This window comes from Bombina bombina, chromosome 3 (assembly GCF_027579735.1).
Source record: "Bombina bombina isolate aBomBom1 chromosome 3, aBomBom1.pri, whole genome shotgun sequence".
Taxonomy (NCBI): domain Eukaryota; kingdom Metazoa; phylum Chordata; class Amphibia; order Anura; family Bombinatoridae; genus Bombina; species Bombina bombina.
This window is the reverse complement of record NC_069501.1, coordinates 1,107,764,719-1,107,784,017: the sequence shown is the minus strand read 5'-3', so window position 1 is coordinate 1,107,784,017 and position 19,299 is coordinate 1,107,764,719. Positions and strand designations below refer to the sequence as shown.

Genomic DNA, 19,299 nt, shown 5'->3' with positions numbered 1-19,299 from the left:
ATTTTTACATATATTTACATTTTTAGGTTCACCAGCTTGGCTGTGAAGTGGTTGTTTTGCTGCTTGAACTGAATCCTGACCAAGTAAATCTCTTTAACTGGGCCATTGATCGATGCTACACTGGATCATACCAACTTGCTTCTGGGTGCTTTAAAGCTATTGCAACCGTGTGTGGAAACCGGTAATAAAAAGTTTTGCATATGTAATATATTTGTTTTATAAATGTAATTAAAAAATGAGAATATATTCTCCCTGTCATAAAATGGCAGCCAATTTATAAAAAAATAAATAATAAGCTGTTAATTATGTCATGGGTAAGTAATCACATTGTTTACATATATATATATATATATATATATATATATATATACTGTGTATATATATGTGTATGTATATATATATATATACATACATACACATATATATATATATATATATACACAGTATATATATATATATATATATATATATATATATACTGTGTGTATGTGTATATATATATATATATATATATATATATACACATATATACGTGTGTGTGTGTGTATGAATATATATATATATACACAGTATATATATATATATATATATACATGTGTGTGTGTGAATGTATTAAAACACTTGTTTTTTTTCATGATGTTTTTTGTCCCTACTGCACAAAACAAACACTATAACAACACATACATCCTACCACCAACATAACTGTTCATCATTATGCACCTTATTGGTATAAACTGTGCCAAACCCAAACATACCCCTAGCAACATAATATTGATGTTAATAGTATACTGTAAACTCAATATCATTTTTGAGGTTAAACATACATCAAAACAATTATAACACTAGCCGGCCTGACACAGAACATTTTGCTTTGGCAACAAAACTGAGCCAGTTACAGCCATACTAACACTCCAGTAAAACAAAGTATTTGAAACTTGCATGAGTGACAATATTGCCTATTTACACCCACAGAATAAAAAACAAATCCTTGTTATCCAAATGACCTATTCAATATCACTGGCATTTTTCCCATAACAAAATAAGTATGATCAGTTGTACCATATTAGATTAGGTATTTAAGAACCTTGTATAAGTGATTGTAATTTAAAGTTCCAGTAAACATCTTGTAATTACTAGACATTTCTGTTGTGTTGCTATAGACTAATATATCAGCCACATTTGAGCGTTTTTAAATAAATTAACATCCTTTTTACTGCAATTATTTATCAATGGCCAAACTCCACCCACTTTTTGCCTTATTTGGAGAAGCCAATTTTGACTTTAGTCATCAGAAACAAGGCTAGCCCCAACTTTAATGTTAGTATATGTATGTATAGTATAGAGTGCATTGTTTTGCAGTTGTTATCAGTTAAAGCCGATTAGGAACAGATCTATAGCAAGGTTAGCCTTAAGAGTTTAGCAGAGTGCAGTTTAAATTCTGGGAATTGAAAATTGCTCAATTTCCATAGCTAAATTACATAAAAATGTGGCAAAATAAATAATGAAAGTATTTTGCAAATTTGTTTCACTACACATAATGAAACATTTTATATATCTCAAGGTGCTTCTGTGCATCCGTCATTTTTTCATAAGATGGTAAAAGTTCACAGGGTCATCACATGTGGGATTACAGTCCAGGCCACTAGAATGAGGCAAAAACACCCCTACATACCAGAGTTTTAATCCCTCTCACTCTGCTAGAATTTCTCAGTCAAATTGTTTGCCTCCAAGATGGAGTGAGGTGAATTTTGAAGTGCTGACCTACACCACATTGATAGGTGTTCTCTAGCCAATCTGAGGCCCAATTTTTCCCTCAGAGACTTCTCCCAGTGTGGAGATGTTGCAGATCCCCCAGGTGGAATGCAGATGTATCTGCCAGTTCTCTGGTCTATATGCTGCACATTGTGAGATCCTTGGCATCGTTCTTATTCTGCCTTGAATGGACCCATCTTTTGGAAGCAGTTCTTCTGCAGCAGAGGTTAGCAAAGTAGACAAAGATGCTGACAGCTAAATACTATATACCTTCATATCCAACCGGCTATTATAATGAACATGTAGACATGATTCACATAGCCTTGGTACATGTGTAATTGCACAATTTTAGCAGTTTTGTGCACTTTTTAGGCACTTTAAAAATTTGTTTTAAAAATTTGGTTACTGTCTCTTTAAATTTAGAACTACCAGGTTTAGTAATCTCCAATGTTACCAGGCGCCCTTTTTCTTACCTGAACTAACTAGACACTGGGAATTGGTTTTAGCACTCACTACTTGGCACATGTTGAAGTACACCCTTCTGCTTCTTCACTACTTGTTTCTGAGGTGTGTTGCATTTCAGGGTGATAGCCAGGATCAAACCAGAACAAGTGTCGGCAATTCTGATTTCTCTTCTTGGCCTTTCATGGAAGATCTTATGTAAATATTCTCATGCTCTGGCCTGGCAAATGAATGCAGAGTGCTGTCCCAAAGAGGTTTATCTGATAAAGTTATTGATACCTTGATTCAGGCCAGAAAGCCTGTCAGCATGTGTATATCTCAGAAGGTTTGGAAAACCTTTTTTTACCCTGGTGTGCTACTGTTGGAATTCTTTTAGATTTCCTAGAGTTCTCCAGTTTCTGCAGGATGGTCTCAAGAAAGGCTTATTGACCAGTTCTCCAATAGTCAGATTTCAGCATTATCCATCTTATATCACAAGAAAATTGCCAAGATTTCTGATATCCAGACGTTTGTTCAGGCTTTGATCAGAATGATATAGTTATTTGATCAGTTACTTTTCTGTGGAATCTTAATCTAATTTTGAGGGTCCTTCAAGGTTCTCTATTTGAACCTATGCATGGTTTAGACCAGTGTTTCTCAACCAAAGGCCTTAAGTACCTCCAACAGGCCAGGTTTTCGTTATAGCCTAAATTGAGCACAGGTGTAATAATCATCTGATGAGTGAGAGCAGGTTAGTAACCATGGTTACTGATCAGCTGATTATTTCACCTGTGCTCTAGTTCAGCTATAATGAAAACCTGGCCTGTTAGGGTACTTGAGGACCGCAGTTGAGAAACACTGGTTTAGACCTTCAGCTTTTATCCTGGAAGGGTATTTCTATTTTAACCTATGCATGGTTTAGACCTTCAACTTTTATCCTGGAAAGTCGTTTTTTTCTCTTGGCCATTTCTTCAACCTGGAGAGTTTCTGACATTTCAGCTTTATCCTGCAAACCTAATTTCCTGATTTTTCATCAGGACAAGGCTGTTCTTCAACTGATAATTATTTTCTTCCCAATGGAGTATCTAAGGATAATATCAATCAAGAAATTGTGGTTCCTACTTTATGCCCGGCTCCTAAAAATTCTAAGGGGCATACTCTTCACAACCTTTATGTAGTGAGGGCATTAAAATGTTGTGTTGAAGCCACAAAATAGTTAAGCCGATTTGCCTTGAGGCCTTAATTTGTAAGGCATATTTGGTCATGGGCAACAATCCCTCTGAGTGCATTACTGCTCATTCCACCAGGGCAGTTGCCACTTCTTGGGCTTTTTGTAATGGAGTTTCTGTAGCCTGTATATGCAAAGCAGCTCCTTCATTATCTTTAAAAACTTTCACAAAATCTTACCACTTTGAGGTGTAGGCCTTTTCAGAGGTGGCTTTTTGTAGGAAAGTGCTGGGGGCCACAGTGTCTGGTCAGTGACATTCCTGCCTCAAAGGAATAGTCTAGTCAAAATTAAACTTTCATGATTCAGATAGAGCATGCGGTTTTAAGCAACATTCTAATTTACTCCTATTATCAATATTCCTTTGTTCTCTTGGTATCTTTATTTGAAAAAGCAAGAATGTAAGCTTAGGAGACAGCTCATTTTTGGTTCAGCGGGTAGCACTTGCTGATTGGTGACTACATTTAGAAAATGTGTAGCCACCAATCATCAGCTAGCTCCCAGTAGTGCAATGTATACAATGTAAAATTTCCTTTTCTTGCCCGATAGCTCTATTGAAACTTGCAGATGACAGTGCAAACAAGCTCTATTAAATCTATGTTGCTAGAAAAAAATCTTGTTTAGAAAAAAGTGCCCGTACAATGAAATGAAAAGTATTAAAAAAAATAAAACTGTCATTGTTTTTAAAATAAAATGTCTCGCTTTAATGTTTCTGTAGATACATGCATGCTAATTTATACAATTATTTATTGTATAATAAGTAGACACGTGTATTCAGCAATTTGTTATATAAATGAATGCTGAATATCTTCAAGGGTAGCGGCATTCGGGTATTTTCAGCACCAGATTTATCTGTGTGAAAGATCACAATTAAGGACTAGATTACCAGTGGAGCGCAAACATTTGCGCCCAAGCGATAAGGGGTTTATTGCATGGGTTTGTGCTCATCGGGTTTATCGATCGTATTACGAGTTGAAAGTAAATTATATAGCTTGAGCGCAATCAAGGTTTACGCTAGAATGATTACCGTGACTTTAGAGCTTTGGTTAACGGTTTCCCAAAATATAAGTGTCACACAACACATCAAAAATACATTGCAAAGTATAGCTACACTCATAACATTATCTAATAAAAATTATTATACAAGAATATTGTACACAAAAGTTATAAAGGCTCAAAGATATGAGGGCAAAGTTCTTTAACATAGAGATACAAACATATACATGTCTAAATATATGTCTATATATGTGTTCATATGCATTTATGAATTTATATGTGTTTTTTATATGGGTGGGGTTTTTTCCACTTTTTTTTTCTCCTTTGACTTCTATAGGGGAATAAGTGAATACGCACGTGATATTCTAACTTTGGATTTTTGCTCTTGTTAGGTAAGAGCAAGAGCGAAAACAGTTTACTTTCAGCTTGTAATAGGAGCACAACCCGACAAACGCAAAATCTTACTTCTAGCGCAATTAACGCTCAAGCGGAAACGTTAATTTGCACTCCAGTCGCAAAAATCCCCAAATGCCGCTATCTGCGGATGTATTCAGCAGTTTTTTTATATAACAAACCACTAAATGCATATCTCTAATAATAAGTAACACCTTCATAAACAGAAAAATATTACTGTGAATGATTTTTTTGGGTCATCAAATTATTATCTGACTTTGCTCAGAAAAAAAAGACAAGAAATATTTTAAAATGACTTGTTAATTTAACAATGATTTACAGAATTGTATTAGCCATAAAAAAATAACACAGAACCTCACAATGGACAGGTTCACTTTAAACACAAAATATGTATTAAATAACCAAGTTCAACTAAAAGGATTTCTGAAAGTTTCTTTTTGCTTAACCTCATTTCTTTTTATATAATATGCTGATGTAGTTGGACAGATTTTTTCTAAGAAAGGTCAAGTTAACATTTGGGAACCTGATTATAGAAATTTCCCAGTGTTTGAGAATTCCGCAGAGTCACAGGGAGTTTTAATCTGCCTCAGCTGATTTTCTCTTATCACCGTGTTTTATAAAAGTAGCTTGTCAGTTTTAAGAACTTTAATATATTACAGAATAATATTGTTTCATGAGGTAAAATTTCCCTGGAAATCAAAAATAATGGCTTGTAAAAGAAAATGTCTAACACTTTAAAGTAAGAATAGCAGAAGGGTAAATTTCATATTTAAAAAATGTCTCTCCTACGAAGTAAATGTTTGTCTTTATTATATTAATATAATTTGACATATTTGTGAAAAAAAGATAATTTTCTGTTCCTGACAGACTTTCAAAATTACTTTAATTTAAAAGACGGGTAACACCTTGTAATTACTTTATTTAAAGGGACAATCTAGACAAAATTAAACTTTCATCATTCAAATAGGGCATGCAATTTTAAGCAATATTCTATCTTTTATCATCAAATTAGCTTTCTTCTCTTGGTAGCCTTTGTTGAAAGCTAAACCTAGCTTTCACAGTTAGCACTAGTTCATGTGTGCCATATAGATAACATTTTGCTCAATCCTGTGGAGTCATTTGAGTCAGCACTGATACAAGCTTGTAAAAATCACTGAGATAAGGAGGCAGTCTGCAGAGGCTTAGATAGGTAATCAGCAGTTCATTTGTGGTTCTACATAGAGGGGGTGAGCAGAGACCCCATTTACAACGTGCATTAATATTGGTGATTTGAACTTAGTGCTTAAGTTCTACAAATATACATTATTAATGCTAACCTTCGTTGTCCACTCTCTTGCCCATTTTTTTTCTCAATGTTTTGTGGTATTGTGTTTTTTATTTGATTTTTTTTGCATAATTTAGTGCCATCTTTCAAAAAAATTATGTTCTGGCTCCTGATATTAGTATTATTATTATTAGTGTTTGTAAAATGATGCCTATTCCTCACATTATTACAAGGGTACACAATACATTACAGCAAGACTTCAGAATACATGTTGACACAAGGAGGAAGGCACTGTTTCCAAAAAGCCTACAATTTAGAGGTATATGTTCTTTTTTTTTTTAGGTCAGTGTATTACATTTATTATCAATCATAGAACCCTCGTCTCTAATAATTTTTGATCAGCATGTAAATTACATTATAGAATCTCTATAATTATTCTCAGCTTAATCTTTTTTCTTTGAATACATGATTATATCTTATTTCATTTTTATTATCCCTTTAAATGGTAAACCAATTATTAAAGTGATTGTAAAGTTTAATGAATAAGTGCACGGTTACTAAAAATAATCTTAATAACAGGGGCACTTTATTCATTAAACTTTACAATGACGCTTATTTTTTTAAATACTTACCACTGCGTTATGGTAAACATATCGCTGATCCTTTGCCTGCATCTGCTACTTTTATTAGCATATTGATGATGATCTGTTGCATGCCTCAAAAGCTGGTTGCCAAAGGGGGCACACAGCGATTGGAGAAAGACTGATTTGTCATTGATCTGCTAAAGAATGCAGGAGCTGGGAGCGGAGGATCGGCGTTATGTTTACCATAATGCAAAGGTAAGGTATTGTAAAAAATAAGCGTCATTGTCAAGTTTAATTAATGAAAGTGCCCCTATTTTTAAGATTACTTTTAGTTACTAGGCACTTATTCATTAAACTTTACAATCACTTTAAGCAAAGTCAGAAATGTCATCTGGGCCTAGTCATTTTCAGACCTTATTGTTGTCTATTTCTGGACAATCTCCTCTTTTCAGTAAATATTAAAGGGACACTAAACACAAATTTTTTCTTTCATGATTCAGATAGAGCATGCAATTTTAGGCAACTTTCCAATTTACTCCTATTATCACATTTTCTTCCTTCTCTTGGTATCTTTATTTGAAATGCAAGAATGTAAGTTTAGATGTCGGCCCATTTTTTGGTGAATAACCTGGGTTACTCTTGCTGATTGGTGGATAAATTCATCCACCAATAAAAAAGAGCTGTCCAGAGTCCTGAAACAAAAAAGAAGCTTAGATTCCTTCTTTTTCAAATAAAGATAGCAAGTGAACGAGGAAAAATTGATAATAGGAGTAAATTAGAAAGTTGCTTAAAATTGCATGCTCTATCTGAATCACGAAACAAAAAATTTGGGTTCATTGTCCCTTTAAGTAACTGTGGTTAAGTTTGTTTGTTTCAGTTCCTCTCAATAAATCATTTATCTACAATAAATAGAGCAAACTCATTTAAAATATCTGCTACATTTCTATCGGAGTTAAGGGAAAAACCTTGAGATTTGCATATAAAATGTTTAGTGATGCGTAATGAAACAGCTTTGCAATATACTTTAATCATTTATTTCGCCCCAGTTTCCTGCAATGTATCCATAAAAATCTAGCAATTTCTAAGTCCCAGAACTTAAACTGCACCCTGCTGACTTAGCAAGGCTAACCCTGCTACACTTCTGTCCATAATTGACTTTATCAGATAACAATTGCAAAACAATATATTTTATATTAATGTTATGACAGTTGCTTCCCTTAATGCCTGTTAACTAAAGCCCAGATTGGCTCCTCCAAATAAGGCAAATTGTGGATGCAGCATTTTATTTGTACAACTCTTTAGTTTGATAGTATTACACATTTAAAGGGAAATTGTATACAAGGTTTTTCCTTGCATAAATATTTTGTAGATGATCTATTTATATAGCCCATCAGGGAGTGTTTTTGTAAAAAATTATAGTTTTGCTTATTTTTTAAAAAAAAACATTGTGCTGATTTTCAGACTCCTAACCAAGCCCCAGAGTTTTAGATGTATACTGATGTATACATACTTGAGATTGCTTCTGTTTGTATAATGGGTCTTTTCATATGCAGAGGAGGGTCTGCTCTCAGCCCCTTTCAGTGGTTGTCCCAGTCTAACTTTATGAACAGTGCTTAATTTGGAGCCTTTAAGTAAGTTTTTTTTAAAGGTTTTATACTGGATTTTTATATGAGTATCTGTGTATATTATTATTATATTATTATAGTAGTGTCTATTACATGCAGTTAAATGAAAATTGGTGTATAATGTCCTTTTAATGCTCCTGAAAGCACACATCTTAATTAACATCTACTAAATACTTAAACTGATTATTTTTACACATGTTACAGTGTATTTGTTTCTTTGTCAGTGTAGATATGTTTGCATTATTCATAATTTTGTTTATTTTCTAGGAATTATCCATTCGACATTGTGACGCTTTTGAATCTGGTACTTTTCAAAGCATCTGACACCAGCAGAGAGATATATGAAATTTCAGTTCAGCTAATGCAAGTATGTATGGTTTTTTTATAGTAAAATATGTTATGCAAAACATTTTCCTTGTGTGACTTTTTCTTCTGCTTCTCTTATGGAATTAGATCATTTAGCTGAAATTATATCAAGAATATTTGCATCATATACATCCAATGAATAAAATAATAGAAAAACAAACACAAATGTATAATATTCTTTGACTATTTGGGGTATATGATGTACCAAATTCTACTACTTAAGCAAGTGATACATGTATTTTGTATTTAAATTAAGTTAAACTCTGTCCAATATAACTTTTAAGTGAATATAATATAAAATCAGTCTGTGATAAAAAACACAAAGCATTGGGTTATACTTAATATAAATAATTGCAATATTATTATTCAAAATTTGAAAAGGATTTTGCCTTTTATTTCTTTTCTTCTTTTTTCTTCATTTTTGCAGGATACATTACTTTATGTCACAGCCTTACAAGCTGGCTGGGGTCTCTATAGGAAGGCATATCTAGCTGGATGTTGTAAATCTTCTAGAGTAACATGAGCTGGCTTAGTGTTTAGTGAATGCAAGGGAACCAGGCAGTCAGATTTGCCCATGCTCAAGGGAGGACAGAATGCAACTTAAGTTACTAACATGTCAGCTTTCTTATCTCTCTGAGGGCAAGAGCTACAATAAGAATAACTAAGTGCTAATTTTGCAAGAAAACAAGTAAATTGTTTGCTGGTTTTTGTACAGTCTGTTTCTTTTTATGGTTTAGCATATTTGTTTTTACTAAAAGAGCACTGTTGTATATCCCTTTCAGTTCTGTACTTAAACCTTTTTAGTTGAGATTTGTAAAATTAATTAGTCAATTAATGGACTTGCAAAACAATATATAATAAAAAATATGACAGCCAAAATGGTATCTGTCCATAGTTTTCATTGTCACAGAAATCTACTTATGAAGCTTAAAAGAACAGACCTGTTAGGTTTATTAAGAGCTTTTACAACATAATCTTCTTATATTCTCTAGGTTCTAGAAGGAAAGCTTTTTGTATACTCCAAAAAAGTAGCTGAACAGAAGCCCGGCAGCATTCTTTATGGAACACATAGTGTGCTGCCTGCCCTGTACAGTGTGTCAGTAGTGCTACTTTCCAATGAGTTGGCCCGGTTGTATCCAGAGCTCACGCTTCCTCTATTTTCAGGTATTTTATGCAGTTTAAATCTTCATTTTTTTATGGTTTAAACCATTGGAATTTACTTGGTCACAGCTAATAGAGAGCCAATACATAAGTGCTTTTAGAGGGTGCTACAAACGTTCCTGGAGATGTGCTGGTATTAGTACTTTCAAACTCAGCAGTGTAGGACCTTTCTAACGTTTTTGGGGGGTTAAAGGACCACTGTAGAGTTGTATAAACAGTAAAGGCATAATTTAAAAAAAATAACTGTTCACATTTTTATGATGGAAGTACATTTTCTTTTTTCTAATCGCATTTTCTATCTGAATCGCCAAAAAAGTTTAATTTTAACTTTAGTGTCCATAACAAATAACCCCCTTACAATGTTTATTTAATAATGTAGGGATATCTGTGCTCCTATATAGAATACAAAGGAACAGGTACTCTTAGAGCAAACTACTGTGGATATGTGTTTCAGAGATGCCAGTCTACTCTAAATATAACTTCCACAGAAGACTGTTTTTTCCAGAAGCTTAAGTGCTATATGGGAAATACTCCCCCTCATACATGATACCACTATTTATTTTTTTACACCAAAGTATTATACAATAATAACAATCCACATACTAACACAAAGATAAAACAGTTAGATAATAATAATTACTCAGTATTAAACAAAGGAAACACCCAGAAACCAAATTAAAAAAATATATGATTAAGCGCCACAAGAGGGAGCGAAAAAACACGTCAGACTCTATACCGACATAGACCTTTCTGAGTTTTGCATTTGTATTTTTTTTTTCTTCAATAAAATATATTGTTAATACCACACAATTTTGAGTTCCACTATTCCCTTGACCTTAAAAGAAAAATAAAGGTCAACTTCTTATGAATCCATATGAATACAAATAGAAAACAAATATCCTATATTATAAAAGGCCAAGTATGTTTGTCCGAAGGAGTCATGCACAGTAGAGACTGCACGAGGGCAAACATACAAGGCCTTATCAGCAGGCGTGAGATAGCTTCAGGAAGCTCCAGCACTTACAGATGTTAAGTTACAGCCGAGAGCTGAAGCTCCTGAAGCTCCAGGCATCGGCCTTATATGGAGCCGGAACGTGATTGGTGTTCCGCCTGCATATGAGGGCAGATGCCTGATCATTACAGATGGTGACACTGTGTGTGTCAGTGTCTGTAACTATCTTCTGCTGGTGCCGACGTGAGTTGTGGACGGGAGGCGGGTGGGCGGCTCAGCAGCGGAGGGAACGTAAGGAATAGAGGGATAGATGGATAGAGGGATATGGATAGAGATATAGGGATAGAGGGATAGGGAGATAGGGATAGGTGAATAGCGATAGAGATAAATGGATAGATGGACAGAGGGATAGATGGACAGAGGGATAGGGATAGAGGGATAGGGATAGAGGGATAGGGATAGAGGGATAGGGATAGAGGGATAGGGATAGAGGGATAGGGATAGAGGGATAGAGGGATAGGGATAGAGATAGAGGGATAGGGATAGAGATAGAGGGATAGAGATAGTGGGATAGATGAATAGAGAGATGGGGATAGAGGGATAGGTATATTTCTTTCCTTAAACATTTTGGCCCGTGTACATGGGCTTTAACACTAGTATAATATAAAATAGATATACATTTCTCTCATAAAAACACAGACATAGTATTAACCTAAAGAAACCCTTTATTTTTTATAACAAAATGTTCATAAATGCAATGTGTTTGTTTGCAGAAGTAAGTCAAAGATTTCCAAAAACACACTCAAATGGGCGCCAGATCATGCTGACCTACTTGTTACCATGGCTACATAATATTGAACTTGTGGACAGCAGACTTCTCCTCCCAGACTCCAGCCCAAGCACCCCTGAAGAGGAAGTCAGTGATAAGGAAGGTGATGTGAGCGGTGTATGCGGTTTAAAAGGAAATGGTTGGGGATCGCCTGACGCAACATCGCTAGTGCTTAACAATCTCATGTATATGACTGCAAAAGTAAGTTCTACAATTAAAAAACATTTTTTTAAACCTTTGCACCTATAATATATGACGCCTTCAAATGTTGGCATTAAATGAGACAGGCTAAGAAAAGATCCTAAAATATATTACTTTATATGTTTCACCAACATATAGGGTTGCCACCTTGGCCATGTTTTCCTGGACATTTATGAGTTATGCATGCTGCAGGGTAAGCAGGGGGGACATGTATTGTGCCTCTGGACATCACATGAATAGTGCTGATGAACAGCATAATACATGTTCCTCCATGCAAACCCTACAGCATATGTAGCTCATAAGTGTCCAGGAAAACATGGCCAATGTGGCAACCCTACCAACATAACATAATGAGAAATTTACACACAATGAAGCAAAACCCTTGTGAAAAAGTAATACTGTGCAAATATCTGTCACTATATCTTAGACAATCTCAAACTGAATATTTGAGGTGACTATTCCAAACTGTGCTGAACACTAGACAGTACTAAGAGCGAATAACTGATTTGTCAGCAAATTTGGTTATAACTTACCTTTACACTACTCTGTCCACATTGGACATTGTATACACCATATAGATAGACAATAGATCATCACACCTCTATGAGCTTGTTAGACATCCCACTCCAAAACCATGGGCATTATTATGAAGTTGTCCCCCCTTTGTGGCTCTAACAGCTGCAACTCTTCTGGGAAGTCTTTACACAAGAATTTGGAGTGTCTCTGTGGGGATTTGTGCCCTTTCAGTCAAAAGAGCATTTGTGAGGTCAGGCATTGATGTTGGATGAGAAGCTCTGGCTCACAACCAGAGTTCCAATTCATCCCAAAGGTGTTTAGTGGGGTTGAGGTCAAGGCTCTATGCAGGACCTTGCTTTGTGCACAGGGCCACAGTCATGCTGGTACAGAAAAGGGTCTTCCCCAAACTGTTGCCACAAAGTTAAAAGCACCTAATTGTCTTAAATGTCTTTGTATCCTGTAGCATTAAAGTGAATGTCAATTTTGATGCTAAAGTGCACGTTTTTTTAAAATTTGATTAAAAACAGGGGCACTTTAATTTATCAAAATTTACATTTCACTCCTGTTGAGAAAAAAAACTTACCTTTTAATCTTCACAGCAGCTCCAGCTTCTTCCATTCGTTGCAAGCCATTTCTGATGTCAGAAATGATGGATAGGTCATCCTCCAATCACGGCTTTCCCCCCGGGGGAAATCAGTGTCTGATTCAACGCTGTGATTGGAGGAAGACGGATTCCTCATTTTAGACCCAGGAAGAGGCTTTGGGACGGGTGGAGGAAGCTGGAGCTGCTGTGAAGATTAAAAGGTAAGTTTTTTTTCTCAACAGGAGTGAAATGTAAATTTTGATGAATTAAAGTGTCCCTGTTTTTAATCGAATTATTAAAAACCGGGCACTTTAGCATCAAAATTGACATTCACTTTAAGATGAACCTTTATTGGAACTAAGGACCCTAGCCTAAATACTAAAAAGCAGCCCCAGACCATTATCCCTTCTCTAACAAAATTAACAGTAGGCACTATGTATTGCTGTAGGTAGCATTTTCCTGGTATCTACCGCATCCAGATTCTTCCATCAGACTGCCAGAAAATGAATCTACTCTGGTGTAAGTGCCAATATATATGTATTTAAAATTTTAAGTGCTGGCTACTAATCCTTGAACGTCTGCCCTATCCTCTCTCTAAAAGCCAGTTCAGTGAGCGTTATAGTGAATGGGCTTTTCGAGAAAATACAGGCCGGATGTTTAAGGAGCCGCATTGAAGGTCTTGAAGGCTGCTGCTGCTGTTTTGTGAACAGCGAGACAGGATGAGAGTGTAAAAAAAATAATAAATATATATATATATATATATATATATATATATATATATATATACACAAAACACGGAAGGGGGCTGCACTATCAGACTGGACTGGGTACACATCCCATAACCCTGCAACATGCTCAGCCCTGGGTGCTATATATATGTGTGTATATGTATGTGTGTATGTATGTATGTATGTATATATATATATATATATATATATATATATATATATATATGTGTGTGTGTGTGTATTGTGTATGTATATATATATATATATATATATATATATACATACGTGTGTGTGTATGTATGAGTTTGTGCGTATGCCTGTGTATGAGTGTGTTTGCATGAGTTTGTCTTTAATTAATTTCTACAATTTTAAGAAAGTACAAGCACATCAAAGTGCATTCTTTAAAAATGTAAAAAGTAATGTCATCAGTGTTTGCATGTTTAAAAAGATTAAATAATTTTTTTTAATAACATCCATTGCATGGGGGGGGCTCATCTTGAAAGTTTCACAAAATGTGCTTTGAAAATCCCTGGTCTGTTTCAATCATGAAAAAATAATTATGATTTTAATGTCATTTTAAGTTGCTGTTTGTATTATGTTGGAAATTGTATTTGGAGTCTCGCTAGCTGTTTAATATTTGAAACATCTACAAAGTGCATCTGTATTTTGGTGGTATATTTACTATATTTGTATTTGTGTGGACAATCTATATGTCATCACTTTCTTTTATTTTCAGTACGGAGATGAAGTTCCTGGCCAGGAAGTAGAAAATGCTTGGAATGCGTTGGCCAACAATGAGAAATGGAGCAACAATTTAAGGATAACTTTGCAATTTCTAATTAGCTTGTGTGGCGTCAGCAGTGATACTAGTCTACTGCCTTATGTAAGATCCCAAATATTTAGTATTTTACCTCTTCATAGTACTGTGTACCTCTGTTTTTATATAATATGATTGTTTTATCAATGCTTAATGGAACCAGGTTTCTTTTTATTTCAAAGAAAATATGCAGCAATGCTTTTGTTTCCAGCTTTTTGTATAAATCTTCTGGAATTATGATAAATTCTTCTCTCCTTTTAAAAAAGACAATATACATACTATATAGAAGATATGGATATTTTTATAGCTATTTCAGATTAAAATGATTGAAGTTTTGAAGGAAATTGGACCAATAATTTGAATTGGACAATTACATGTATACAAATGATTAGTTCTTTTTCAAACCCTTTGATCACATTTTTAAAAGTTGTTGCATACTTTGTAATTCAGCTGATATGATTGTTAAATATTTTATGAAATCCATGATGATCAGGGCTGCCACTAGAAATATTGGGGCCCCTGACTTAACCATTGATCAGGTCCCCCCCCCCTCCTTTGACATGTGCAATTTTTGACCAAGTGACTTAAACGTATATGCACTTTATTCTTAAGTGTCTATTTAAACTTGGAAATGTTGTAAAAGTAGTAACATACAGACACACTGAAACAGACACACACTCACACATAAGGATTCACATATAGACACTCTAGCAGACACGCAAAGAAACACACTCAGACACAGACACCCAAACAGACGCTCAGCACTTGTTTACATTGACCTGACAAGTAATGAGGTAAGCTACAGTTTTGTAAAAGTAAGGAGATTTAGAAAACAAAATATGGAGTTCTGATTATATTTTTGTAAAGGAAGATGCCAACTAAATGATGACAACAGAATGCAGTGGCTGAAAGGAAGGGCCCTGAACTTCCTAAACAATAATTTAAAGGTTAAATGGTAGATTGGTGACTTCCGGAAAGGTCTTATTAGTCTGTAGAAAGATGTGACTAATCAGTAGTAAATGTCCTAAAAAGGAACAGACAATGGACACACACACAAACTCAAACTTGCACATAAACCCAAGGAAACACCGACAGTCAGCCTCAGAAAACACACACAGACATACACACACAGAGACACCCACAGAAAACACACAAAGACATACACACACAGAGAGACAACCACAGAAAACACAGAAAGACATGCATACACACACCCTCACTGAGACATCCACAGAAAACACACAAAGACATACACATACTCTCACAGAGACACCCACAGAAAACACACACCCTCACAGAGACATCCACAGAAAACACAGACATACACACCCACCCTTGCAGAGACATCCAGAGAAAATACACAAAGACAAACATACACACACCCTCACAGAGACACCCATAGAAAAAGCTCAAAGACATATGCATACACCCTCACAGACATTCACAGAAAATGCACAAAGACATACACACCCACCCTCACAGAGAGACCCACAGAAAAAAAACATATGCATGGTAAAAACAATTGCAGAAATTAAGAGATCACTTTTTAAAGAATCATATTTGTAAATGTGCAAACAAAAATAGTTCTGTGAATTCAAAATTGTACATTAATGATCTGGGTAGATGGCTAGATGAAGAAAAATACTTTTAAAAGGTTGGCATATGTTTGATTTTTCCCCAACCAAGAGCACCACTTCAAATATAGTGTACAAATGTTCCTATCTGTCAGCTGTTCTTATAGATTTTGAAAATGCTATACTCTATATGGTCTTGGTGGAACCATAAGCTGTGGTACTCATACCATTAGATCTGGTTAAATGCAGGATTTAGGCTTGTTGGTATGTATTTCAAAATTAAGTCAGCTGTAGTGTAAACTGAACAGTTTTAAGTTAACGTGTCTCATTTCAAACACTGAGCAATCTTAGTCTGAGAGTATAACATGTTATGCAGATGTAAAAATCTTAGATAAAATGCCTCCTTGCATCTGGAAAGTCCTTGCATAGAGGGGCAGTAAACTGGAATGTAATATATATATATATATATATATATATATATATAAAGCATATCTGCCAAAAGGGCACCTACCATTTGTGTATTGAGGAGGAAACATTTCTGCATGGTTTTAAATATAGAATTTCTACAACGCCCATTGGGCCCCTGACAGGAGTCACCCCTGTCACCCCCTGATGGCGGCCCTGATGATGATCATACAAATGGCAGAAACATTGAGTGTGCAGTACAATCCTAATCCTAAATACAATATCTACAAAGTATACTAATGCTTTGTATCTGAACTATGATGGTCTCAATGGTCATTTTGCCAGTTGGTTACATTGTGTTAAAAATCACACTAGACTACACGTTAAAGGGACATTCCGGTAAAAATTTAAATGCATATAGATGAATTACAACTATGAATAGAAACACATTTGCAATTAATATGCTTCTAGTAAAAGTTATAATGCTGGTGCACAGTGCATACTTAAATATGCTTTTGAAACAGCTATAGCTTTTATTAGAAGAATTCTTGCTAATACATGTATATTACAAAATTGTTTCTATTCAAAACTGAAATGCATTCATGTGGATTCCAATTTTGGCTGGAATGTCCCTTTAAAACCCCAATTGTTTTCTTTCATGATTCAGATACCATTTTAAACAACTTTCCAATTTACTTCTATTATCAAATTTTCTTAGTTTTCTTGTTATACTTATTTGAAAAGCAGCAAGCTAAGTTCAGGAGTGTGTACGTGCCTGCAGTACTGTGTGTGCACATGCCTGCAGTGTGTGTGTGTGTGTATATATATATATATGTATATATATATATATGTGTGTGTGTGTGTGTATATATATATATATTGTGACAGAATCCAAGGCATAGTAATGGAAGGTGTCTATATTCCCTCAAAAGTGCTGCAGTGCGGGGTATGGTCTGACAACCCCAGGGAGAATTGTTATGTTTGTTTGCCACATAGAGAAAATATGTGATTTATTTCTGGGTCCCTGGGGTGGAGTATTTGGAGAGTAGGGTGGGCCAGTGCTCCACCCCGCGGTTTGCAGGTAGCACATTATGTCAAAAAGTCCAGTCCAGGAATTCTGTCTGACTCAGCTAGCTACTCACCTGCATGTGGTAATTGGCAGCAGGTGCTAATAAAATCCCCAGTCAGGGTTTGAGAGGTAGATTTGCCAGCAGTAAAGGAAAACTGCAAACACTCTCCTGAGAGACTGAGAGAAATTATCTCTAAAGGACAAAGTTTGAAAGGTCTGTGCAATATTACTTTTGTGAAAAGCTACTTAGTGCAGACAGTTGTACTTGTTAGTAAGTGCTCAGTGGAGCAAGCCTCTTTTGTTTTGTTTGTTTATTTTGCCTGTTTTTTTGCCAGACCTGATAATAAACAGACTGTATTTTATAAAGCTACAACCTTGTGTGGTGTTTCCAGCTTTAAGGACTGTGTGTTTCCAAGATCCCAGGTCACATATGGTGGAGAATGCGGGCAACACACTGATAGTCTGTTAAGGAAACAATACCACACTTAAAATGGAGGAAGTTGTAAAGGCTTTACTACAGGCTACGGCCTCACAGCAACAGGCCACTGCCACACAGCAGCAAGCTACTGCTAGCCAGCAAGAAAATATTGCAGTGCTACAAAAACTGGTATTAACACAAAGAGAGGAACAGCAGAATATCACACTTACCATGCAGCAGGAGATTTGAGGCTTATCTGAAAGACTGGGCAGGTGTGCTGCAGAAATTCCACACAGTTCTAAGACTCTGAGAGTGAGTAACTATTTGCAAAAGATGGTGGCTACAGATGATGTGGAGGCTTACCTGATGGCTTTTGAAAGGACAGCCGAAAGAGAAGGGTGGCCTGCGTCTGAATGGCCAAGTCTCCTTGGCATATTATGATTTGGAGCCTGAGCAGGCCAGTGACTATAAAAAGCTAAAAACAGAAATCTTGGCCCGCCTGGGAGTAACGACAGCAGTAAGGGCCCAGCGATTTCACTCCTGGACTTACAGTCAAGACAAAGCCGTGCGGTCACAGATGTTTGACTTGATACATCTTGCCAGGAAATGGCTACAGCCAGAGGTCAACTCAGCTAGTCACATTGTGGAACAGCTCGTGATGGACCGGTTCCTGCGAGGATTGCCTGTTTCCCTGCGGCGGTGGGTCAGCCAGAGTGAACCTAAAACTGCTGACGGTCTAGTTGCCCTGGTGGAACGCTATTTGACTGCCGGTGAGTTTCTACAAATCCCCAACCAGGAAAGACCTAGAACCCCGAAGATCCAGAGTCCCAGTAAATTGGGTAAGACTGTTCCAGGGAAAAGGGGGTATCGGGAGGAGCAGATGGGTTTTTACAACCCGAGGGACATTACAGCAAGGGACAAGAGTTTTGTGAGGCAGGAAGGGTCCACAATAGCCTCAAAGATGTTGTCTAATGCTAATATTAAATGTTTTCAATGTTAAGAGTATGGACATTTTGCAAAGGACTGCCCTGAGAATGATGTTGCTATGGAATGTAATGTTGGCAATATGAGAGACAATTATTCATTGTACTCTCGCTCAGTATATGTAATTACCAAAAATTATTGTTTAAATGGCCACCCTTGGTGCACTGTAAGGGTGGAGGGAAATGAAATTAAAGCTTTGCTGGACTCTGGTAGCATGGTTACGCTCATAGACAGGGGTCTGTTGAGAAATACTCCTATTGATAATTACCAGAACCTAGATATTGCTTGTGTCCATGGGGACATACACAAGTATCCAACTGCTAAAGTACTTATTGAAACTCAAAATGGCCCTATAAATCATAGAGTTGGTTTAGTAGATAAATTAGTCCATGAAA

At 35.9% G+C, this 19,299-nt stretch overlaps 1 protein-coding gene across 4 annotated transcripts in view; it reads left to right on the top strand.

Moving 5' to 3' along the window:
• The window catches only part of FRY (FRY microtubule binding protein), a 549,698-nt gene that overhangs the window by 376,923 nt on the left and 153,476 nt on the right, over positions 1 to 19,299 (top strand). For all 4 annotated transcript variants that reach the window (XM_053708466.1, XM_053708462.1, XM_053708463.1 and 1 more), the window contains exons 29-33: positions 27 to 181; positions 8,569 to 8,668; positions 9,660 to 9,831; positions 11,554 to 11,810; positions 14,374 to 14,520. In XM_053708466.1, coding sequence (XP_053564441.1) covers positions 27 to 181; positions 8,569 to 8,668; positions 9,660 to 9,831; positions 11,554 to 11,810; positions 14,374 to 14,520 — 831 coding nt within the window. The remainder of the gene's footprint in view (positions 1 to 26; positions 182 to 8,568; positions 8,669 to 9,659; positions 9,832 to 11,553; positions 11,811 to 14,373; positions 14,521 to 19,299) is intronic.